Raw genomic sequence first — 26,980 nt, 5'->3', positions numbered from 1 at the left:
GGATCGCCCACAGTATTGAGTATGTAAGTCGCTTTGGATAAAACAAGTAATGTCTATTTTTAGAGTCATTTAGTATGGGATCCTGCACTTGGTAGAGCTGTATTGGTGAAGTCAAATTCAGACCACAACACCACTGACGTCAAACAACTCCAAGGTGACACAGAGATCAGTGCTTGATAGATGCCCGACTTCTGGCTCAGGTTATATGAAAAACATGCTGTGTGTGTGTGTGTGTGTGTGTTTTAGTGTGCGTGTGTTATTGTGACTCTTGTCCCGGCTCAGCTCATTGCTTTTGTTAATTTGACAGGCTCAATAAACGTGTCAATGTTATTTTCTCACAGTCAACCAGCCAGAACCATCATCCTGTCCCGGAGCAAGTGAGGGAGGTGACCCATAACCCTTTGTGACAATCAATCCCCCTAATACAAAAAACCTGCCACTGCCTCTCCCCACAGAAAAGTTGAAACATAAATCAAGGTAGCATCAGTCTCGGTGTCTGCGTATTGATGCAGTCTTTTTGCAGAAACACGTCATCCGGCGGCTCTGTAAATGTTCTCCGGGGTTTGAAAGTTTTCACATGCATCATGGATATAAATATAGCATGTGGGCGTGGGCATCTGACAGCATGGAAGCTAAATTAAGAGAATGTGTGCGCATATGTTCAGCATCTTAAATTGCTGTTCAATTTGAGAAGGGGGCAGGTGCTCCTCCAGTCTCAAGGGAGCAGAGGGGGTGTGTGCGAGAGGAGTGGAAGAGGATGCCAAAATCTCCCTTTAATGACTCGGGGGCTGTGCTCATGTTGTGCCCTGGCCCCTGGGAGCCTATTCTGCTCATAAATAAGATCCTGATTTGCACAATGTGCCTCCAGCTCCTTTGAGTGCGTCACGGTGTGATGAGAAAGTATATGTCTTCAGGAAAGATATCGACCTATCAAGCAGGACACATGAGCATTACTTTAGTTTTGACTGAATTAATGATACGAATTATTACCCTCAGAGTATCAAAGCATTTACTGCTGCATTACTCTGTCCTTTTCCAAACCTCATGAATTATTTAACATTTCTGAGGAATGCATTAGCATTTTTAAGAATTGCCTCATTAAAAATAACTGAGAAATATCTTTGTATTGTGGTAACTTCATGCAGCCTTTCTTGCTTTCTGCGGTCACACACACTCACACGTGAGCTGTCCATGGTGCTCAGAGAAGGATCTCTGCGTAACACGACAATGGGCGTGTTCACAAAGCTGTACATAGATATGCAGAATACAGCATGGCATCATGGTATTCAAGACCTTAAATGATCCTGTTCTATACATCACACTTCTACAAGAATGCTGGGTAACAGCCCCCCAACAAGAGGCTCTGTATCAGCGGTGGTTGGCTTGAGAAACAGCAGCAGGCCCCTCCTCCTTCACGAGTCAGGAAGCATGATTGGTTGCACATGCCAGCCTTTAGCACTATCATCACAGCTGGTATATATTTAGCTGGTCCTCACCAACACCGCCCCCCACCTCCTCCTCCTATCCTCATATGCAGCCTCCTACCACCTTGACAGGAAGTGCGTCATAAGCTTGTCAAGGGGGAGTCTCTGGGGCAAGGCACTCTTATATTACGAAGTCAGACACTCTCCTTCCTCAGGCCTTCTTCAAGATCTCACACATGCCCCCGACACACATGCAGAGAAAGACACTGGCATCGGTGTGATGTGAGATTATGAGCTTGGAGGTCTGCAGAAATAATGATAGTCTTACTCACTTTTTGGACTTTGTTCAATGCAGGACCAGTTTCAAAATGAAGCAATTCTAAGAGGAAATAGACAGAAAAAGAATCAAAGAAGGTTTTCCTTCATGAGGATGAATTACAAGTACACCAACAGGACATGTATTTTATATAGAATACATTTAATAGAATTTAGACCATTTTCTTTGGTAACATTTAACTTATTTTAGGTTTTGTTTTAGTTTGTACATAAACAAAAATGACTTGCTGCTCTTTAATATCTCCTGCAGCCAAACATTCTCGCTGTAGTGCTTTGATAGTTGCATAGTCTGATGGAGGCAGAAACACAAGAGCCCAGTATGCAGAAGGTTGATGCTGAATAGAGGAAAACACATTAGGAACATTGGGAAGAGAAGGGGGGCGGCTTTTCCTCTCGACTGATGTATAAAGCACCTGGATTGAAGTGTGTGTGTGCGTGCGTGTGTGTGTGTGTGCGTTGGTGTGTGCGTGCGTGTATGTGTGTGCGTGCGTGTGTGTCTGTGCATGGACATGCATGCATGTGTGCCAATAGTTTCTTATTCAGGCTCGCCTCTTAATGCCCTATCGCCAGATGGGGCTAGCAGTGTGTGTGTGTGTGTGTGTGTGTGTGTGTGTGTGTGTGTGTGTGTGTGTGTGTGTGTGTGTGTGTGTGTGTGTGTGTGTGTGTGTGTGTGTGTGTTTGCATGTGTGTGTCTGGTCAGTAGGGGGGGTATTTCCCAAAACCCAGCATCAGGCCTCCTTTGTCCTCTTGCCTGTCCCCGATGGCTTCACAGTGGGGTGACACACACTCCAAATCTCATTAAAAGTGAAAGATGGGGGAGGGCTTTCATGTCTAATGGGACTGAATGAAATATATAATAGCAACAAGCCCAACTTGAATGTGTTATATGAGTATCTCAAATACTACATTCCCCTTTTGTCATCTTGTTCCTTTTTTGATATTCATACATCATTTATATCTTGTTTATATATTATACAAACATACACAGACTCCATACAACACATGTAAAGCTTGCACACTCACAGCCACACATTTCCTTTGAAGCTTTATTGATTTTCGTGGACTATAGTTGTTAATCCGATTTCATTAGTTACAGTGATGAGACACATCTGATAGAGAGGTCTCAAAGCGGAGTGACAACATTATCACCGTCTGGTCTTTTGTTCCGCGTTTAGAGAGAGAGAGAGATCAGCACACACTCCTCACTGCCGAGGTGACCATGATGAATCAATTTCATACCAATTTTCACTTGTGTTAGATAAAGACAACCCTGACAAAAACATGTGTTAAACAATCTTATCTTAAAAACAGGCCTTTTATTATCTCATGTTAAACCATTTGCTGTAATTGCAGTATGAATGGGTCCACAACAAGCCACTTTTACACCCTGCAATTTACCCATTAGAGGAAGAAATTGCTTTGCAATTGCAGGCAATTACTCCCCATTCACATTTGCTACAACACACTTAAGCTTCTCAATTTGAAGGACAAATCAGCTTGGTATTGCTGATTCAAATGTTTTTTGGTGACTTTCTGTAGCCATTTTTAACAAACACATTCAATATTAGCATTTAGCTTATGGATTTAGTTTTGTGTCACTGCAGTGATGAAATATTGATGCACGGTGCCTTTAAGAGCTGAGCCTGCGAGAGGCGACACCTTGGGACGAGTGTGCGTGGGAGAAAAGGACAGACAATAAACAAATAGGATCAAACACACAGGAGACTCTGCCTCTGACATTTGCTTTGGAAAGATGATGAAACATGTGCAGCTTTATAGTGGACATGAAAACAGAGAGCTAAAGCTACAACTTCCATTAGATTTATATCATAACTTGTACAATTACACTTGCACAATTTTAACGTTGTTTTGTATTGTTTTTATTTTCTTTCTTTAAACAGTTATTAAATATAAATGTCAAGATGATTAATTCATGTGAATTACACAAAGTTGTAGAATACTATAAAAGGATCAACTAGGTCCATACATTACATTGTTTTCTGTGCATCATTGGCATTACACTTCTTATGGAAATGTAATATTCTTACCTCTGCCAAATAAATGCCATATGATCCATCTTTAAATGTCATATATCATTGACCATAGGGGAAATGTGCAGTTTTATTTGAGCCAGATGTTGAAAATATAGTATTTTTATAGGCACCCACAAAATGTTCCTCGTGTGAGCTTTAGATTGACACAATAACACTTGTAAGATTAGATAACACATCTGACAGACTCAAGTAAGCTAAGTGAAGGCTGCAGAAAGGAGTCAGATGAAAAGAACAAGATAATGCTACGATCTTTCTTTCATCATATCAGCCTCCTTTGTTATCTGCTCTTCTCCCTTTGCTCTCTCTCTCTCCCTCCCTCTTCCTCCCTGTCACTGCTGCATGGTGACTCAGACACTGCAGAGATGCTACATCTGAATGGTATATGGGATGAGTCACACATCATCGGACTCTGTCCATCTCTGAAAAGTTTTTCTTTACACCTACAAGTTCTCAAACGCTGCACAGACACACATTGGCAGGATACAACCTCTAAAAGACTCTGCATTCTTCTATCCACTCCAACTCCAGCAGAAGCAGAGACAGTGAGCTGCCATGATGGACGTATCAAACACCTTTTTTCAAACTCTCCTCTGCACCTTCCCTCCTAACTAAACAAACAGGCTGATTTGAATGATGTTCCCTTTGAAACGCCCAGACCGCTGCTACACAACAAACCTGTACACACACAGTAAATCTGTCAATCAGCTGTTCCACGGAGGGGCAAGGTTTTTCTTCATTCCCTCGCTCTCTCTCTGTCCATCTGTCAGTATGTCTCCCTTCTGCTCAAAGGGAGAGTTTTCAACCACTCACACACCCTACTCTCTGCTCCAACAAACACACACACATAAAAACATGCATAGTCTTTGTTTCGGGGGCTTTAACCATTCAGTCAAGCTCAACAACTCTCTCCAAGAAGTGGTGGGAAGTAACCAGGTACATACTGTAGACTTGAGCACTGTTTGATTTTCAGGTACTTTCTCTAACATACTTGTTACCTTAACTGCATGACAGTTTATAAACAGGTAAAGCATTCTACCTTTCAATCAACTACATCATCAAAGTGCACCACCGTAGACAATAGAATAATGATAGAACAGACATTGAACTGGTTGCCATTGTCATGATTATATCTCAAGAAAATGGTGATTTTTGTTAAGGGTTATGGTGGAAGCAGCTGTCAGTAACAACATCAAATGTGTCACACTCAATAGTTTGGCCTTCCGTCCAGACTAAGCCGACATTTTCCTTTAGTCGGTCTCTTGTTGATGTTCTCCTAAACCTGTTATCACATTCATAATTATCTAAATCTGTGTATCCTGGTGTGTTCCCTGAGCCAACGGTCAAAAGTCATCTGAAATCTGACCAACATCGTACTACTGCAAACCTCGCCCCAGTAAGTCCGTGATTTGCGGCTAAGCTAACAAAACCTAATTGATTTGCAATGGCAACGGTACGCTTAACAATGGCTGATGCTCTGATCTACCTGCTGTTCTGGTTTGAATGGAAAATAAATGTTAAACTGTTATTCTATTGCTTATGGGTATTATACCAACTATATACCATAAGTCCACCTATTGAGCATTTACATGCAGTTTATATTTATGTACCATTATGTCGACATTGATGAGATCCCTCTGGTACAAGGACATTATAGGAATTAAATGACAATATAATGAAACATTGTTCAAATTCAGAGCATTATTTCTCTAACCTTTTTTCAATGATGAAAGGTGTAGGTGTGGAGGTTATCAGTGCACCTCTTTGTGTGTGCAGTTGTGTGCATGTTCTATTGATTAATGTACGTCAACATCTATTATTTGTTTATGTCCTTGCCCATTTTTCTTTTTCTCAATCTGTCTTTTGTCCATGTTTCTAGAAATGAAATGAGTTGCTATAGGGACTGAGATACTTGTGTGAGAAGGAAGTCGCAAGAGAGAGAAATGTGGCTGTCAGGAGACCACGTGGTAATGCTTCACACTCACGGGTATTACAGGTGTGGTGACGCTCTTACTTTCGTAAAAAGCCTGAGTTTGAGTACATCATGCATATGTATGTGTTAGCCTGTATACATGTGTGTCTGTGGTCTTAATGTTCAGGTTTTTCTTCACAGCGAAGTAGCCTGCCATCACTATTTCTTCTCTTTTAAGTCTATATGTCACACAAACCCACAGGGATGTATTCACAAAGACAGTCACCCATCTGTTGTTTGTGTTTGTAAAATAAATAAAAAATAACCCATAATTATGCTCATAAATGCTGGTAAACCTTTGTTTACCATCACACAGAGAATGATGGTGTGATCCTTTATGTGTTGACAGGGGTTAAGCGACTGGCCAGTGATAATACAGCTGTTTCAGGCACTCCATCACTTGATAATTACATTACACTGGTACTCCATTGCTTCCACTCGCTCCCGGTAATCTTGTTAAAATCTCAGTGATTGGAATCGCAGTGACAGAGAGACGAATGACAGTGAGGCAGCCGCCCGTGGAGCCCAGGCTCTCTGCGCCTGGCTGAATGTTTTGAAGTGCATTAAGCTTTTGTCATGTAACCATGGAGCTGCATAGGCATACAGGTCCTGAAATGCACTTTTAGATGCAGGTATTCCCTTTCTGGTTCCTATCAAAGACATGTCCATTTACTGCGGTTTTGCAGTTTTAGAAAGAAGTGAAGGACCTGCACACTTTCAATTTTTTTTAATCTAAAAGCAAATACATGAAAACACTACACAATGACAGGGCCAGCTCCATTAAAAGTAAAGATGGCTCCCCTTTTTCCTTTTAATGTAGCGTCATGGGCTTTTCATTAAGTTGCTATGCTGCCCTCTGGTGGCCCTTTCCAAATACCCTTTTGTCACCGTTTTGCTGTATAGGGATATTGCTGTTTTTTTGTATTTTCTAGTGTAGAGAACATAGAACATGTAAAAATAAAAGCAAAAAATAAGCATAGGTAAATCTGTTTTAGGCTTCCTTATCCCTACATTGCTGGTGTAGACTTAAAAGTAAAGAACAGTCATTCCCTGATTCCAGACCAGCTCCACTCTGTGACAGGTAGTTTAATTAAAGAAACGGTCTGCCCTGCAGCTACTGACCGCCTGGCCTGCCAGACTCAGCCGAGGTAACCAGTATTCATTTATCATGTGCACGAGTGGCCGACATATTATTTATTAGTCATTTATATGAACGCCTGACAGCCAACTGCTGTGACAGTGAGACAGGTCTTTAGTGTTTTGTAGGGATAATCAGTGGTAATTATGACTATCTAGCTATGACATGATATACATCATCACATCAGGATTGCATACCTCTGAGGTGAAATAAGGCAGAATTAAGTATTTTTCCTCAAAACATCATGATGGGGCACATTTTATAAGACACAAAGAGAAAGCCCTTTACCATTATGAATATATTTAACTCACACTATATTAAAAAAAAAATCATGTTAAAACACATTTTATGTAAGACCAAGAGGATTGTAAAACGTGTACTTTTTGTAAAAACAGTAAAGGTGGTTTCAATTCTTAAGTGCTATATACTGAAATAGAATACATGGCAATTCACACCTCTTATTTATTCAGCTTTTCAGTGATTTCTAAATAAATAAAGTAGATCAAGTGTAATAAAATTGCAATTGAGTCTGGTCATTGGGCTTATTTCTAAATGGCTATTGTTTAAATTTCAGAATCGCATTGTCATAGTAGGACCAAAAAGGGACACATGTTAATATGAATATCAAATATCTATTGAGTATTGAATATCAAATATGTATTGTCTATTGAATATCAAATATCTATTGTCAGGTTAAAAAGTAAAAATTAAAAAACATTTTTAAACTGGTAATATGAGAACATCAACATGTGCTTTGACTTCACATTTTCCACAGGGGACATTTTCTAAAAAGCAACATCAAAATATTTGAAACCTCAACAGAAAATAAATGAATGCATACATCTGGCTCATAGCAGCATACACAAGAAACATATTCAGTTACCTGAACGCAGCTCATTTCACCTCAAAATAAGATCTGCCTTAATCTGACAGAATGATAAAACACTTGTGTGTCTCTAATAAGTGTGTCCCCATCTGATGGGCCTCGGGTCCTCATGACCCAGGGGACCAATTTGAGTGGTACACAGCACATGGTGCCCTGTGCTGTATTATCGACCCCCCCACCTCCGCCACCATAGCAGTGGGGACAAGAGGAAAGCGGATTAGGGTTCAGTTGTCTTGGCAACCTGAGATGCCATCTGTCATGTGTGTGCTGATGCACATCGTGTAGCTGAGACATTGTTTTTAATTAAATCATTTTCTCACTGCCAGGCAGGCCTTCTCAAACAGAACCTCCTGTCAGCATGTATTTACCAAGCAGGGTTGAGTTATTAGATGGAGTTACAACTGTTGTGTTTTATAACATAAAGGGCTTGAGAACACAAAACTGAGCGACTGTAGATTCTTTAAAACAAAGATTTGACATTAAGGGAAAAACACTTCTTTACTCTCTTGCTAAGAGTTAAAAATGGTTAATATGATCATCTCTGTACGTTCAGTATACGACTATAGCCAGCAGCTGATTAGATAATGGTTGAGATGTGTTGGCCTTCTTTTAAAATCTAGGCTGCGTTCCAGATGCTGAGGGACTGTGTATTAACTCTGTGGGTGCTTCTGAGTCATTATTAAATCGGTTTAACAGGTCTTTAAAACATCATCAGTATATCCGCTATACAATACCTGCTCAAAGGCACATTGCTTCTTTAACAGAGGCAGGATGTGATTCACATCCAGTTTAGCACTAACTGTTTCAGAAGCTTCTCGCCAACAACAATTCACTCGAATGGCGTGACTGTGTTTTCTATTTCAGGGGGTGTAGTTCAAAAGGTATAACATTTTTTGATAATGTCTAATCTTAAATGCATGTAGCATGAAGCAAGACTAAAGAATGAATACACACAGTCATTCATATTCACAAAAGCATAGGTCAGAATGAATGTTAACCAGTGCAAATGAGCAGGGGGGAGGCAGCGGAGTGTACTGATGGAGGGAGAGGGGAGTGTCTGAGAGATGTGGTGACATGAGGGACCCGTCTCCTGGGAGAGGGCGGCAAATGAACCAGCAGCCACACCTGGGACCCCCCCACAACACACACACACACACACACACACACACACACACACACACACACACACACACACACACACACACACGCACACACACACACACACACACACACACACACACACACACACACACACACACACACACATGGAGGTAAGAATGATGCTGCTTCTGCTACATAAAATGAAAATGAGGAAATGTAATTAAACCCACACAATCCTGGCAGCAGTAATCAAAATATTAATGAACAAGAAGTAGGCTATTACAATAAATATAGTTGTAATTACAGCTAATGAGAGATTTATCTCTAGAAGATTGTTTGTTACTTTCTCTTTTGTTCCCTCTTGCCTGCGCTCCTGTTGTTTGTTTGTACTGTAACAGCTTTTTATTTTATTAAAAGCTTGCTTTAATTTACATCCCCTTACCGGCCTTCTTATTTATACTGCTTTTGGGTCCGCAATCTACGATGTTTCACAAAAATTGAAAGACATATAGGGCCTAATGCTCTTTTTTCTCTCGATAAAACACTTTTCAAAAAAGCAACATTGTGAAGTCTCCAGACAGACATCATATATGTAATTAAAAGAGTACCAAAATAAAATATTGAATTAAGGAGACCACGCAGATTCAGTGTGGAGTAAGAACAGTGTTTATCCTGCTTGTAAATCTTTTCATGTTCCTACTATGGAAAGCTGGATTTCAGCTGTGTTGCTACGGGAACCAAGTTTACTTTACCACACCAATAAAGTTCAACTTGAGCCAAATGTCATAGTTCTTCATATTACAGTATACACCTCGGACAACTTTTTCTGTTTAAACCTTTTTGCTCAAAACGTTACAAAGAAAACCCACCAAACCGGTTGTTTGTGTTGATTTTGTTCCTCCTATTCTAACGTGTCTCCAGCAGTCTACCTTGTAAGCTGACACCACAGTCTTGCAGCAGGCGTGTACAGAGTGTGTGTTAAAAGTGACTTCAGCCTGCACCTTGTTACAGTGTTGTCTGTACTTACATGTGGAGGACCTGGGGGCGATGCACATCTGGCAGAGAGTGATGTGTGTATGTCTGTGAGAGGAAAACTGTGGAGAACATACGGCGAGGACATTTTTATGAAAAGCAAATCTTTTGAAGAAACGGCTGTTACTTTTAGCATCCAGTAAGTACATTTACACTTTTTGTTATGAAGTTATGATTGTTGCACCTGTTGACAATTATGATGTTATAAAAGAAAAACACATAGTAATGTCAATCAAATATCTATACAGATTTTCTCACAGTTTCTACCAACTTTTTCTAAATTTAAATTATAGTTTAAAATGTATTATTGTGTATGACAGGAATAACATAAATGTCAGATTCAATATAATTTGTCTAAAATGATTGAAAAGTTCCTCACAGAACTGTTTAGCTTTACATTTACAGGATTTAAAGCACTGTTAATGTTTTATTTTCCCCTTTTTCTTACAGTTAATATTTTCTAAAATAATACAGTCATAAAAGTGTGTTTGAATGTGAGTTATCATCACTTTAGCGCTCAGTATATAAACACAGAAATGAATCCTCCAACATGTGTATGAGGTCTGGCCTCAGTAGCAAAAAAACGAAAGAAAATAGTCAGCGTCACTGAGTCAGAGCTCTCTCAATGAGCAGACTGTTCAGAGGTGATCATTGTTTATTTCATCAACCTCACATTGAAACAATCAATCAAAAAGGCTTTTACTTTTTTAAATCTTGTGCCAAAATTGTATTTTAATGTGTTTTACTGGACCTGGAGCACAGTAAGGCTCCAGTGTTCAGGGAGCAGCAGGTGGCCGACCTTTCAATCCTGTGTTGATATGAAGTTTATTTAGTCTAGCAGCAGCTGAAGGAAAGCACAGGGTGAGATGGTGAGAACAGAGCTATAGCTGAAACCTATTCTACTCATTCAATACTCTTTATTCATTCACTAGTTTTACATTACCTCTTTAAGCTGTACTACAAAGTGACACCTGAGACAGCTGATGGAAAAGCTACAGCTGCCAGCAGTGCTGTTGGACATCGACTGGAAGTTATTAATGATATTTTTTGAATCGTTTTTTCAACAGAGTGAGAAATACTATCAGAGAGATACTGAGGCTTTGAAGACAAAAGCATAATGCACCAGCCAGCAAGGCAATACATTAACATTGCTTTGACTGAAATATGTTTGGAGAAACAGCAAGACATGTTCCAGACTGAAGAGATTATTCGTTCAGGGACAGATTTGCTTCTTTATTTCCTAAGTAAACATTAAGGCCCTGCCAATCATGTAAGAAAAATGGAATGTTGTTAACTAGTTGTGAAGTTAGTTGTTTACCAGACATGAGCTCTGGTTTCATTCTTCTGAGTTATGCTGAAGGCCACATGAAACCAAATCATAAATCATTTTACAGTGCGTGTTCAGGTATTTAAGCCAATGCCTCAGCTCAGATCTGTCATTTTGCACACATTTGTGCACACTGGTTTGTAATTCAAACAGTTTTCCCCCCAACAACTGTTTTTACAGTGAAGATGTTCGCTTTTAAAAAACACAATTAGAGGCTGTAACACTGATGCAAATCTAACTTAAAGGCTGTGCAAAGTAATTGCAGTGAAATAGAAACATTTATACATGCATGGGCTTGTGTGTGTGTGTGTGTGTGTATGTGTGTATGTGCGTGTGGGTCCTGGGTCCTGATGTTTACAGACTTACCCTCAGTATATCAGGAGTATAAAGGCTTCTAGTGTCTGACAGCTAGGCCCTGACGCTGACCTTTGCCTTCCCTTCCCTGCAGAGCCGTCCTGTAGCAGAGGTGTGATTATTGCACCTGGATGTTTTGTTAGAGACAGGAGCTCTCATGCCCTGCTGGTCAACCTGTAAACCAGCCTCAAACTTGGCAGGCAGCCCCCTCTACAATATACTCTGTCCAACGTCTACATGTTTTGTTTACAAAGGAGCCTTTTCACTATGTCCAGTCAGAACTGTGTGTCTACAACATCCCAACACAACCTAAGGACATAATTCACTGACGTATTTCCTCTGTTATCTTGTGCAGTGATTTGTCACCTGCTGTGCGCTGTTATAAGGCAACAATACAACAAACTATATTTGAACTTGTAATGACGTTCTACAACATTGAGCTACAGGTACTTTGCTGCAAAAACACAGGTGGTATACAACTAAGTGAGCTCTGAAAGCCAGCTGTGATGCTGCCTGTCTAGGTCCCAAACATCTGCCCTCCAGATGTTATTTTACTTGACAGTTCTACATAAATAAAGTCTTTGTTAGAGATAAGACTTCCATTATAAATGCTAGCAGCTCAATTGATGGCAATGTGGCTTTGTACCTCAGTGGGCCTGTTCACTGGATGCTTTGCCATCAACATTTAACACAGACAGGCAATGTTCCCTTCATGAGGAATTGTTATAAATTAGGTGATTTCTTCACTTTCCCTCATCAGTGAATAAACATGTTGGTTTATAGCTAAACTACATAGTATTTGGATGGAAAACAACATAATTGTTACTCTTGTTAGCATTTTCCTCAAAGCCAAGCTGTACCTTCAACCCAGTCTCACGGCATTTCATGTTCACCAACACGATTTTTAATCTATTGATTCGTGTTCACCAACACGATTTGCCCCTTTTTTTCGTGTTGCACAGCACGATTTTAAAAGCAATGTATTTCTACTGGTAATGTGTTTCGTGCCTGCAGCACGTCTTTTTCTCCGGTCGGGTCGTGGGAGACCGGAAGCTGTGTGGTTCATAAAAACATGTTCTTACTCAATATCAAGCCACAATTATTGCTTTTATTTTAAATCGTATAATTTCGGACTTTTGTTGCCGTCTGTGAGGAAAATAAATGGGGCTCAGAGCCTCAGGATACGGAAATCTGTATTTTTAAATATTTGTTTCCTTCTAATTTGTTATTCTTTTCAAAATAACACACTGTTATTTACTCACCAATAACACACAATTATCCTTGCTTTTATTTATTGGTTTAATTCCATAATCTCGGGCTTTTTTGGCGTCCGTCAGGAACTGAATTTCAAAATAAAAATAACCGGAAACAGACGTAGGCCTATAAGGGACATTTCGAGCATCATTGCGATTGTCAACATTTCTGAGTTTAGGATGGCCGAAGACACTACACTACCCATAATCCCCAGCTATCGTTTAGGACTACAGTCCCCGTAAGGTTACGCAGAGCGTCAAACAGCTGTGTGAAATGGAACGAAACCACGCCAGACTATCCCAAACTGGAATCGAACGCCCCCCCAGAACTACACATGCTGGCTATTGTGTTTCGCAAAATGTTCTATGGGACGTCTCTACTGAACGTTTTCGTTTTTCCCACAATTAAAAGTTGCCAGTATTAAACACATTGGTGTTATCAAATGTAAAACATATAATTAATAAATGGGTGAAAATTGCTTGTGTCCATAATGCGCAGCATTAATACCCACATGACAGCTCATTGTTACTTTGTAATTCTACTCCACTACAATTCAGAGGTTAACCTGGTATTTTTACTCCATTACATTTATTTGAGTTACTTTGCAGATTCTAATTAATTATGTGAAATATAAACAACCCTTAAATCAGACTTTAGTTACACCTGAGTAAAATTCAGGTAAGGTGATTGTGCCAACAATCAGGAGAGATATTTGATAGTTGGTGCTTGAGAAGACTAAACATGTATCTACAATTGACATGAATGGAAACGAGTAATAAAGTATATTCATTACTCGTTATTCTCTACTATAGTTAATTGAAGACTGTATATTATGGCTATTTTGCACATCCCTTTCAAGATTTTCAAAGGTGTATTGACATATCATATACACAACTACGGTGTAGTTATGCAATGAATGAAACACTTGGGTCACAGGTTCCTCAACAGTGCATTACAAGACATCTATCAATATGTGTGTACCTCCACCATTAAACTGTCATATTCTGCACATTTCTTATTCTATCTACATACATAAGAGTATAATTCATATGTATAATATCAGTTAAAATAAGTGCTTCAACATAGTTAACATTGCAGGAAAGCAATATATTAGACGTTAAGTACTTTGTCAGGCTTAATATTTATCTGTAGATAGATACCCCCAAAGTTTTTTTCTTATTTAAAAGAAGACCTTAATCTGTTATTTAATGTTTAAATAAAGGTTAATTCGTTTTTCTGTTTTGCACCTCCTCCTATTAATATCTTTGTACATTCTGCACTAAACTGTTTTATTGTAGAGATCACTTATAGTATCTTCTTGATTTTTTATATTCTATATTTATACTTTCCCCCTATGAAAGTATGTACTCTTAATATTTTTTAATCAAATAAAACACAATAATTCAATAACGTGCTTAAACCACTAGGAGGTGCACACAAGGTACACACAGCCATAATAACTTTGTATTATTAGTGTAGGACACTTATGTTTTCGTACAACATCTGAAGATGTGTAGTTTTATGCATGCTTTCACATAATTTTACAGCATATTGCTATACTATTTCAGACTCAGTATTTACATTCTTACATTCAAAGAAAATCAGTAATATCTTTAAAAACTACAAGTCCTTTTATATCAGCTGTGCACCGTTATGGTGTAAATATAACCTATCTGTGAATTAGATCAAATGTAAAAGTCAGCCAAATTAGTGTTGATACTGCAAGGAGACGTATTGTGTGAAGAGAAATTGAAGATGTTGTTTAATTATTGAATATATTTATGATCCACGTCAAGTATTCAGTTTCGGCGGCATTTTCTCAGTTTTTCCAAAGGTCTTCTCATCAGGGCTCTATAAATAAAGAACTACGGCAGATCTGTAATATACAATGCAGCCGAACCGTGTATTAAAATGCCGTTATGTGATGACTTTCAAAGAGAAAAGCAAGAGCGCTCGGAATTAAGTATTATTTTATTCTTTTAAAATGTTTTCCGGATTTCATATCATATAAACACCAAATCCCAGCATGCATTGCGGCTAAAACATCCAATAAACGAGCTTAAAACCATAGCTGAGGATCTTGGGTAATCGCTCGAAATGCCTACGTCTGTTTCCGGTATTTTTATTTTGAAATTCAGTTCCTTACCGATGCCAAAAAAGCCCGAGATTATGGAATTAAACCAATAAATAAAAGCAAGGATAATTGTGTGTTATTGGTGAGTAAATAACAGTGTATTATTTTGAAAAGAATAACAAATTAGAAGGAAAAAAAGATTTAAAAAATACAGATTTCAGTATTCTGAGGCTCTGAGCCCCATTTATTTTCCTCACAGACGGCAACAAAAGTCCGAAATTATACGATTTCAAATAAAAGCAATAACTGTGGCTTGATATTGAGTAAGAACATGTTTTTATGAACCACACAGCTTCCGGTCTTCTTCGACCTGACCGGAGAAAAAGACGTGCTGCAGGCAGTAGAAATACATTGCTTTTAAAATCGTGCTGTGCAACACGAAAAAAAGGGGCAAATCGTGTTGGTGAACACGAAATGCCGTGAGACTGGGTTGGTACCTTACAACACAATGAAAGGTCAAATAGTTGCTGCCGTAAAACAACTTTCTTGAAGTTCCTCTTTCTTGTTGGCATCAGAGAAGCCTACTGGTACTTTCTTTGAAAAAAAAAATTGCAGCCCATTGCATTGTTTTCGGTCTGGATCCCCGCTCAGTCTTGTTACTCTAACTTTAAAGTCAATTATCTGGCACAAACCAAGCCTCTGTCTCCACTGTATATATTACTCAGCAGATCTAGTGTCCTGCTGCATGTGTTGTTTTCTTAATTCCAGCTGATTAACAGCGAGTATTACTGGCAGTCGGAGCATGTCTCTGCATGGGGCTGAGCTTTATGATGGAGGCTGCCCTGGGAACAGGACAAATGAGCCATATAGCGGCACCGGGAGATTGGCTCAGGGCTGTAGTTAAACATATTATTAAACCTGCAGTCAGTCAGTTTAATCCATTTGATTAATGACTGTGTGTTGTTGTGAGTGTAGTGTATGTGCATGGAACCCAGGGAATGCATTTGGCTTGTATTCTTGCTTTAGTGCATGACAGCTCTGTATATTTAACTTAAAATAATCCATCATTCTTACTCTCAAAAACCATTATGCCTTGATTATTTACAAGTTAATTCCCCTTTTGGTTGTTAACAGCTGAACATGTCTGAAACAGAAAAGAGCGACTTTTACCCTAAATGACTTTAGAAAATATCCACCTTTTTTGCACTGATGCATTTGTATTGTGTCCACAATCCCTTACTCTTTTGGAATAAATCAATTTACAGACAGTATGAAAAGTATAATCATAACAACAACTAACCTTTTTTTGGGGATATGGGCATGTCAGTATAATGTCTTCAGATAGACAATTATAAAAATGTGCACGTATCCTTGAAGTCAAGGCAGCTCACTAGTGCATTCAATGTTTACAAATTGTCATAAGAAGCATCAAGCAAAGCATTAAGATTTACATGACACGTGGGTTTGCTATCCTGGCTCCAAAATGGTTGAAATCAGGACAGCAGAAAGCTTGCACATCTTCCGGCGCAGACTGAAAACTCATCTCTTTCGACTCCACTTCAAGATAGAATTACTAACAAAGAACTGCTAACAGAGCACTTACTGTATATACTAATAAAGGACTGGCTTATCTATAGCCAGTTGAGTAGCACTTGAAATGTTTGGCTCTATGAAACCTGATGTACATATGATTCTGTTTTCTTCAAGGTTGTGTCTTCCTGGTCGAATGTACTTATTGTAAGTCGCTTTGGATAAAAGCGTCAGCTAAATGCAATGTAATGTAACATGATGAACTTGTGTTTATTTTAATTTTATTTGTGGTACAATTTCTCCTTCACTTGTTTTATCACTTTCTATTAATTGAAAGCCTCCCATGTGTTAGATCCTTACGTGTCGTCTCACTTGTGATTTGTAATGGTCTGTTTCTTCATGTGGTACCAAGGTCAAGACAAACCAGGTTGGACTAAGTTCACCATTGACTAGATTCACCATTGACGGCTCACCATAGGACTCGCGCAGAATTAAGAAACTCAGACAAACGCATGCAATGCAGATTTCAGCTCAGTTGATTTAAATTCTTGATTGCTAGCCAAATCTTAAACCCTCCAAATTGTGATCTTTAATTTGGTCTAGGGTCCCTCAAAGGCCGACAGACGTCATGGACAGTGAAGTGGAAACAGGGAGCAGCAGCCTCGACAGCCCGATGCACCTGACTGGGCTGGGGATGACCTGTCCTCTTGGTCAAAAGTACCGTCACTCTGGGCCGGGCCTCACCAGTCCTCAGGAGTACAACCAGTGGCTACCTTACCGCCATGACGCCAGCCTGATGCCCATGAAAGAGGACCTTGCCTTCTGGCTCAACACTATCACCGGTGAGATAGTTTTCCTTCTTTGATCCGCATGCAAAACTCATGTTAACCACCCAGAATGGATACATAGTGGAAAGATTCCTGTTCAATAATTGTATTCCCCCCTATGCTCTACTGATGAATACCTCTTGATAGTATGAGTATGGGCTTTTGTTTTAAAGAACAGGTTAAAAAACATTAAATACAGAGGCAAGTTAACCTACTTATTAACCCAAATCCTTGAAATACCTCTCCATGGGGGTGTGACTCCAGGGTAAGGGATGTATCCTCCACTTTACTGCATTGTGAGAGAAAACATAAAGGTAGCACATGCCACAACCTGTTGGAAAGTATCTGTAAAGTGAAAAGCCCCTGTCAGGATGAGTCTATGACTGAGCTTGTGGGCTAAAGAGATATACAGATTCATTTTCAGAAAAGTGCTTTTGGTAACTTGTTATTTTGTAAATCCATTAATTACAAATACATTTAAATAGTAACAATGTTGTCTTCCTCTTGATATCAAGAAGACCCTGTTTACTTTTTTTAAATGTGTTTGTTTGTAGTACTTTGAGGTTTTACTATTTCTTAAAGGTCCCATGACATGGCCATTTCTACTGATCATAATTGCATTGTTGAGGTCTACTAGAATAGATGTACATTGTGTAATATTCCAAAATCACATTGGTTTCTCATACAGCATCTCTGTGTAGTACTGTATGTGTATTCACTCTCTGTCCCCGTCCCCCCCGTCCCCCCCCCCCCGTCCCCGTACGTCACTTTACTCAGGAAGAAACAAATGGAAAATGAGAAATCTCCAACGAGACGTTCTGGGGCAGCACAGACAGGTGTTTTCTGTGTTAGAGTTGTACTCGCTGCAGGGTGTACTTTGAGGGTTTGTGACTCCTCTGCAGACTGTTTACATGCATAAAAACCTTCATAACACACAAGGGGACGGGTAATAACGGGAAAAGCATGACATGGGACCTTTAATGTCATGTATTATGAAGTGTGGGTTAAATATTATTTTAAAAACTCCTTTGAAAGATTTGGATATTTGGAAGTAAAATTTGTCTTGAGTAGTTACTGTATGAATCACTGTACATAATGCAGTGTGTGTGCGTGTGCGTGTGTGTGTCCTCAGGTGAAGACCTCATAGCAGACAGTCTGATGGAGAGGCTAGATAACGGCGTTGTTCTCTGTCAGCTGGCACAGCTGGTCCAGGACAAGATGATGCACACCAACAATGGCAAGGTGCTGCAACAACACAAACGCACACACACACTCACTGGATACGTACATTAGGTCTTTGAAAGATCATGTTCCTGATATGACGTTCTTACATGCAAAAACATTTGAAATCAAATTTTGTTGAAAACAATTACAGCCTTTAATTAGAAGAGTGATCCACTGGCGAGCAGATGCAACTTCTGGATCATTCTTCGCCCGGGACAACACTGCCAATTTCCTCTACTGGTGTCGAAAGATTGGCATGGATGAGGCTTACCTTTTTGAGTCAGAGGATTTGGGTGAGTTAAGACTGGAGATTAGGCCAAACATTAGGGATTTAATTGTGCTCTAAAGTGCATCATGTCATGCAATACTTAATTAAACTAAAACCCTTCGACTTTTAGTTTAATCTCACAGAGGTATAAATGATAAAAGAAGTAGAAAGGGCTGTTTCTAGGCATCTCAGTGTTTGTGGCCTATTGTAGCCTTATTATTGTGTGAGAACTTCCTGTTCTTTATGTGTCTTCTTCAATCTTTCAAGTCCTCCCTTAAGTCTATAGTGCTTATCTTTTAAGTGACAAATCCTGTAACTGTCTGCTCTCTTTTTCACCTCCGATCCTCTGTCAGAATAAATGTAATACACTTAGCATAACTTATCTTATATGTCAAAATATTATTATACTGCGGATCGTTCCTTACTGATAAAATACATACATGCATTCATTTAAATTTGCTTGGACCAGCAATTAGTTTTAAATCAAATCATTTGTGAGCATTTTTTAATGTTCTGATTAATCGGTGTTATTGGTCAATTACAAAGGTTTTACTTCTAAAACTCAAATAACTCAATACAGGGAAATTTGATATACCTATGATATGGGCTGTGACATTTTAAAAGTGATGATTGAACATTTATACGCTTTCAGACTCCCTGCCTTTTCTTTCTTACACCTTTGTATATATGATGCTTCATGTGCCAGAGAATAGAGAATGTGCCCTTCAAAATGCTAACGTCGTTCTGTTATAAGACCCCTCTGTATGCACTTCTTATTGGGCATGTGGGCAGGGCGGCCAATGCGTGAGAATGATAATATACAGGTTAACCCCCCGCAGACAGACTCACCTTCTGTACGTGACTAATTGAGTGACGGCTAGAATAAACTTACAGGACTCTGACAGGCTTCAGTTTTCTGCCTCAATGATATGAAGGCAGAGATGATTACTATTTGTTTCTCTCCTCTCATCTCTTTTTCTTGCTGCAGCCATGATGATGAGGGTAATGGTGGATGTCAAATACAGGTGAATGAATATAAAATATAATTATAGTGAGTGACAGTCTCAGCTCATATCTTGTTTTCTGTTGTTTTGTGTCTTGTTGATATGTTAAACTGTACCTAATTTTATGCATGCTTAACCTTAAACAAATGACCTAACTAGGACGCAGAGCCCCCTTTTCAATATACAGACAGTAGACAGTAGAGAACAGGAGGCAGGAAAGGTTGACTTGTTTATGAAGCTCTCGTGCCCTCATGCCCTCAGATGCACCTCCACAGGAATTCCTGCTCAGCTTCAAAGATAGTGATGCACAATAGAGACGGAACAGCTCCTGCCCTCTCTGTTCAGACTGCGGCTTCTACTTTCCTTTGACACAGACAAAAGTCTATCTCTGAAAACATCTTTCCTTTCAGATGAGTGACCTTTTTTTGTACTTCTACCCCTCCACCCTCTCTGTTTGTTTTTCCTGCCTCTGCTATTTGAAGTCCTCCACAAGCAGCCTCGAGAGGTGTGTCTGTGCCTGATGGAGCTGGGCCGGATTGCAGCCAGGTAACTGCCCTACCCGTGGTTCAGATCCTGATAAAAGAACATTGAACATTCAATCTCACTGAGCAGGAAACTTTCCCAGCACAAACAATCACAATATCCATTACATTACATATCATTTAGCTGAGGCGTTTAGTGCAAAACCATAAGGAATCTAACTCTGAACAACAAGGGAAGTGCAGATAAATTCACTTAAGATCATACCATAGTAAGTGCTGGTGAATCAGTTACAAGGCCTACATTTTACTCAACAAGTGCTTCGTTAGTTTTTTTATACGATTTTTCAGCAATAACTTAATTGGTACAGTCGAAATAGATGCGTTTTCAGTTCGTGGCGGTAGATATGCCAGCATAGCAAACAGGTGTTTTTTTTAGGGGTACCTGGTCCCACTCGCAGTGATGGAGTAGCGAGCCGATAGCCGATACATCCCATATCACGATGTTAAATACTTGAGCTCATTAGTCTTTTCTTGTGATGCATGTTGCTTGCAGGAGTATCAAGTAGAAAAATCCCTGTTTGGTGTGGTTTGGTGCTGATTTGTCCTTACGATTCCTCATATATTTGTTGAATCTCTCTCTTAGGTACGGAGTGGAGCCTCCCGGGCTGGTGAAGATAGAGCGAGAGATAGAGCGGGAGGAGGCGGGGTGCTTATCTCCATCATCCCCTCTGCCCCTGTCTTTTTTTCCTCCTGCATCTTTCTATTCACCATCACAATCGTCCCCACCCCCTGCTCCCTCTCCTCCACCTTCTCCTCCTCCACCTGCGCCCCTCACTCCCAGCACAACCTGTGTGTGTGAACCCCTCGCCTGTGATCTTCCATCAGCCACAACAAACCCAGCAGCTACATGTCAGTCCTCCCTCTCAGCCTCTGACCCTTGTACAACCACAGCCTCAACACAAACGCCTTTGTTCTCTTCATCCTGCACCACTCAAACATCTGCTTCAGCTCCATTGTTAGCTCCCTCGCTGGGACAAACCCTGCTTTCCACTCCCAAAGTCTTCTTCACCACAGTAAACAACCACACTCCCAAAGCTACACCCCCCATCAACTCTCCACCTCCTCTATCCTCCTCTAGCAGAACGAAGAGCAGGAGGAGCACAGGCACCAACGACATTTTGGATGATATTGTACGTAATTTGTTTCCAGTGAAAGTAACCTTATTTGAGCTACCAGATGTTAAAGGTGTATCATTTTTCCTCTCTCTGTCTAACCTTTTTCAGGTGAAAAACATTATGGAGAATCCCCCCTGCAGCTGTCTAACCAGGTTCCTCGTTGAGAAGCAACCTAAAGGCTGCTACCGTGTTGGAGATAAAGTTCTCTATATAAGGGTGAGTATTGTAATGCTTAACCATTCCCTTAAAAATTGTGTTTATAATTTTAAGAGAAACAGTATGCTGCCGTGATAATATTTTATTAGAAATAGTGTGTTTTGTGTATGAACCTCTTTTCAAGGTTTGTTCAGAGCCGATTATATTGGTGATACATTGATACACAAGGTATATTTAGCTGTAAATTACTTAAAAACATAGGCTATAGGAGATTAGACACATTGTTCTGGATAATCTAATGTTTGGAATTATAACATGATACTTTGATACCATGACAGCAGATATATAAACCCAATCTGATGGCTCACCAAGTGAAGATGCGTCAGAGGCTACAACACAAAATGAGATGTGGGTGCTGAGTCCCCCAGGTTATTAATCAACAGCTGAGTCAGCGACAAGTGCAGTGTCAGAGCCACTGATTAGCAATCTTTGGGATGGAGACGTCAGAGGCTTTCAGCCTCCCTGAGTCGTGCACCACCCTTGTGCGTCTGTACAAAGGCTTGAGGAATGGCCTTCGGGGAGGCAGGGTTGCTTGGCAACCAATGGTCAGGATAATACGGGGCTGACAGGATTTTATTCAGTACATAGACCTTCAGCAAAGAGTTAAAACCTGAAGAAAACACACGTCTCTTTCAGGATGCAAAAATATGACCATAGTGTGCAGATTTAATGGCAGCCCACTCATGTGTGGAGGGTTTTTAAAACAAGAGGAAGGTTTAGGTTCACTCTCCACCCATCCATCTATACAAAAGGAAAGTATAACAGCCTTAAAGAGTATTTAGTATTTGTAAACCTATAAGTTCAGGCATTATGCATAAATCCATTAAAAAAAGTACATGTTGTAAAACAAAACATTTTTATTTAGTTTTGAAATAGATTCTAGATTACACAAGTCACACAGAGGTGTACCACAGCCTTGGTGGCTAATTGGTCAGGAGTTGAAACCCATTTAATGGTTTGTTAACTGTATTGACCCAACACTTTCTAAACTGGTAATCAATGCTGTCAGCATCTGTTTGCTAACAACAGAGTGACAGCTACATTTCTGACTGGCTGACAGACAACATATATCCATTCAGGAAATAATGCCCGTCTTTCGGTCACACAACACCTGTTTTCCAAAGCAGACCTGTCAATCATGAAAGCATATGTTTGAAGACCAGATCAAAGAAAGGCTAAAATAAGTGACAACTAAAGCGTGATAATACTGTAGGAATATATGAGGGTCAGGTCCAGCAGAATGCAAGAAAAATCTAATCGTCTTTTTTTCACATTTCAATATCTCAGCTATTTGTTTTTCCACCCTGTCTCAAATGTCGACCTTTTGTGCTCACCTTCTCTATGCAGGTTAAAGGTTTCCCCATAACTCTGTGTCCATCTGTCAGTTTTACGGCATAATTACTAGTTTGTAGAGACTACTTGCACTGCTCTCTTCCCTTTTCTCGGACACACCTCAGCTCTGAATGGAGCGCTGCAGCCCATCGACCCTGACTCCATCCATTACCTTGAGCTGCCTACGTGTGCAGGGAAACACGGCATAAACCTCAATTACCATATAGCACGAAAACCTCCGGCAGCTCCTAGGAGAGCGTGCCATTCAATGTGTACAGACCTTTTTAAAGAGCAGATACTATTGATTACCGAGACAAAGTCATTAGTGAGGGGTTTAATCAGTAAGCTTGTTAATGTGCGGCAGAGCATGACCGCCCCTCATCACGTGTAACCCCCCCCCCCCCCATCCCTCTATTCCCTCTGGAGTCTATTCAATCCCGCTGGCCCTGGAGTGCTCCACCATTCTTTGGTGCTAAAAAAGAGGAAGGCTTTTCTTTCTTCTGCGCACCCAATTAGGCTCTCCTTCGGCTTTGTAGCAGCGAGTCTGATTGTGTGAAAGGAAGAAAAAGACATTAGAGCACCTCACAATATCATGCTGCATACATTCTTTGTTTATCATGCGAGAGATGAACTGAAAACCATCATGTTGTGAAGACTGGAGGCAAGATCTGGACCAAAATGAGGAAATCGTTTGCATTTTGGTCCTTTATCATCTTCCTTCATTAGGCATTTACTCCACAGAAGACCCAGTGTCTTCATTAGGCACCTTGGCTTTTGACCTTACAATAGAGTGAGACTGCAATTAGACATATTGGTCCTTTAAACTAAATGCATAATAATGCTCTCATAATGATGAGCAGGTATAACATTTGCCATCTTCTCAATATTTGTTTTCTGTATCATGTTAAATTATGCTAACTAGAACTCATTAAAGACAGCTTATGCTTATAGAAAGTCATTTGGCAGGTATTTTGTCATTATATAAATAATTCACTTATTTCAATTTATCCTGAGGGTAACATGAATGTCTGTTATATTATACATCATATTTTACGACATTTCACTCAAAAACACCAACCTTTAACTTTTCTGTAAAAAACAACTTGCCTCACACCGCTCACAACCCTTAACACTCTCTAACAGGAAAGGCAAAGTAAAAAAACGCCATTAATGAATCACTTTTACTTTCAGATATAGCAATGGTTTGTCTACAGACAATGTCCTTTTAACACACAGTAGCCCACATACAGTATGCAGTATTCAAAATATACTTTTTGTTTTGCATACTGCAGCAGGAATGGCATCTTAGATAATAAATAAGATGCTCATAAAGTGAAATGATGCATGTTCTGTCTCCTTACAACAGCATCTAGAGCAGTGCGTGTGGCTAAAGCCTGCCTCCTACTGGCCGGTGTTTGAATGACTCTTCCTCTATGCTCATGCATCTTTCAGCAGAAAAGCAGAGATGGAATCAATGGAGCTGCCAGGGAGGACACAGGGGAATCCAGACGGTAGTTTATGGGCTGCAGACGTAGCACACTCTGTACGGAAACCCGACGGGGGAGGGGGAGTTGTAGAGACAGAAATAAAGGAGTCTGCCTGACAAAGAGGGCTTGTGTTGAATATTACAGTGCAGTAACTAGGCAGTGTTTGTGATGTAGATAATACAGTTAAATATAGCTATAGAAACATTCAAATCATCAAAAAACATTTAATATTGTAGCTTTATGTAATCAGTTACGAGACCTGAGAACCAGAAACAGTCAGAAAAGCACACAGGATTAAAATATTCAATTGCAAATAATCAAGCAACCTTAGTCAACTATAAAAGTATAACTCTATTTTTTAAAAGGAGGTAGGTAAAAATAAAAAAGGTGAGTTTGTGCAAAGAAAATATTTACATTTAACTGACACTGTAGTAGAAAGCTGTGTTCATTCATATTTTATTTCTTAAAAGGCAGCTTTGCCTGGAGAGTGAATTTTTGAGGATGAAGTCAGGATTACATTGCCTGCACGTCTGACATGAAAGTGTTTTATTATAGATGTCAGACTTGACCTCGTGCAACCTCAACATTTTAATCTGCAGGATGACAGCTGAGACGGAGCGCGTCTGGGTTTCCTCTGTAGCTGCATGTGTCGTGTGTGTGTCAATGCTTGTACCATGGCTTTTTCATCCCACATGTGACACACACCTCCCCACAAGCAGAGTAGATCTGCTTGTATTATCACATTCTTAATGGCTCCATAATGAAGGGTTTATTGGCGATAAGGCAGGAGGGGGTGGGCCGTTGCTGACAGGACAACGGATGGCTTTGCAAGGCCTCCTGGGAATGTTAATGCCTACTGGGAGTTGAGGGTCTGCGCTGAACTCATCTCAATTTCTCCTTTCATTTTTTTTTCTCCAGGCTTTATATTGTGGCTGTAGTTGCCATAGCAGCGATTGGTTTTCAGCTGTAAGGGCGGTTGTCTTTGAAGGATGTGTTGAATCAGATACAGCTGACCTTTCTGCTGACTGCTAAAATATACTTTACAGTCGTCATTTTTTAAATTCAAAATACTGTTTATCTGGTGGTTTGTGTTGCAGATCTGTGTGGGTGTGCCTTTGTGCGTCACTGCATGTGTGCGTATGTTCGTATGTGGATTTGTCCTGCGTGTGTGCTCAGCTGGTGCCATGAGGTGTTGTTTCATTTGCTTTAATGAGATTTTAAGACGGCTTGTAAATTAGATTGGAGTGTGTGCGTGTGGAGAGGGGGGGTTTGCTTTTCATTCAATTGAGAATTCTATTCATAAACACATCCTGGAAGTAAATATATGCAAACACAAATGTCTCCAGCGTTCCCTTCTTGACTGTGCTGTCTTGTGTCACCTTGGCAGATGCTGAATGAGCGCCATGTGATGGTACGTGTAGGCGGGGGCTGGGAGACCTTCATAAGTTACCTGCAGAAACATGACCCCTGCAGAGGACCGGTGGGCAGACCTGAGGTCAGGGTCTGCAGGGTCAAAGCCAAGCCCCCCAATCTGAACATCTCACCTGACAGCTACATGGTGGTGGGGGCCCACTGCCGTAACAAGAAATAGACTCTCAAACTCACTCTCACTTTAGTAGCCGCGGACATTTCACTTACTAGTCAAACCAAACTGTATGGTCAATGATCGTTTTTTTATTCAAGATTAAAAGAAAATCCAACTTTTTCTATTGAATAAGCGAGATATGATGTCCTTATCTCATTTGATCTGTATGAGTTACCCAACCTACTGTAACAACTTGGCAGTGAAGCTGCATTATTGCATTATGAGTCGTTAAAGTAAATTAATTGGTATCTATTTTAATTATCTTTTAATTGTCTAAGTCAAGAAAAAGAGTGAGTGCTTCCCCTTTTTTGAGACTTATATGATAATAAACACTATATCGTTGGGTGGGAAGTATTGTTGAAGCAATCTAAATAGATGACTCAGGGCTGTGAGACAATTCTTCACTATTTTCTGACATTTATAAGACTAATATGAAATAGAGAATATTACGAAATATTTATCAATCATGAAACTAATTTTCCGCTGCTGAACTACAGGACGTTTACAATAATGTCAATATGAGTTAAATGATACATTTGTTCTGATGTCGTTCAGTTTCTAAAATATGTGTTTATGGTACTGTAGTATATCTTTTTTATTTCTGAGCTTTTGTATTTTGTTCTTGCAGCTGTTTGAGTAGTAGTCGTTGAGTAGTGAATTTTTTGTATTCTATGTGGAGGTATGTTTGTGTATTTTGCTGGATAAAACCTGTGTTACAAATAAACTTTAAAAAAAATTGATCTTTGGTGTTTGGAAGATACTAATTCTTGTTTGTCTTAAATTACAGTTTATAACATTTACTTTTTAATTCATCATGCTATGTCATGAATGTAATATTCTCTAACATTTAATGGATACAAAACGTTATTGTATATTTCGTGTCACTTTTACATTATGAGCG

At 39.8% G+C, this 26,980-nt stretch overlaps 1 protein-coding gene across 1 annotated transcript; it reads left to right on the top strand.

Annotated features, from left to right (window-relative positions):
• Nucleotides 1-9,934: 9,934 nt before the first annotated feature.
• Nucleotides 9,935-26,819, top strand: gas2b (growth arrest-specific 2b). The gene is made up of 8 exons (XM_034218650.1): nt 9,935-10,079; nt 17,083-17,321; nt 18,439-18,548; nt 18,682-18,823; nt 20,285-20,348; nt 20,928-21,474; nt 21,568-21,675; nt 25,882-26,819. Exons 1-8 carry the CDS (start codon nt 9,985-9,987, stop codon nt 26,083-26,085), a joined length of 1,509 nt encoding a protein of 502 aa, XP_034074541.1. The 5' UTR covers nt 9,935-9,984; the 3' UTR covers nt 26,086-26,819.
• The last annotated feature ends 161 nt before the right edge of the window (nt 26,820-26,980 follow it).

The sequence above is a fragment of the Gymnodraco acuticeps genome, unplaced genomic scaffold, assembly GCF_902827175.1.
Source record: "Gymnodraco acuticeps unplaced genomic scaffold, fGymAcu1.1, whole genome shotgun sequence".
NCBI lineage: Eukaryota > Metazoa > Chordata > Actinopteri > Perciformes > Bathydraconidae > Gymnodraco > Gymnodraco acuticeps.
Note: the sequence above shows the minus strand (reverse complement) of the source record. Positions and strands in the feature narration are given on the sequence as shown.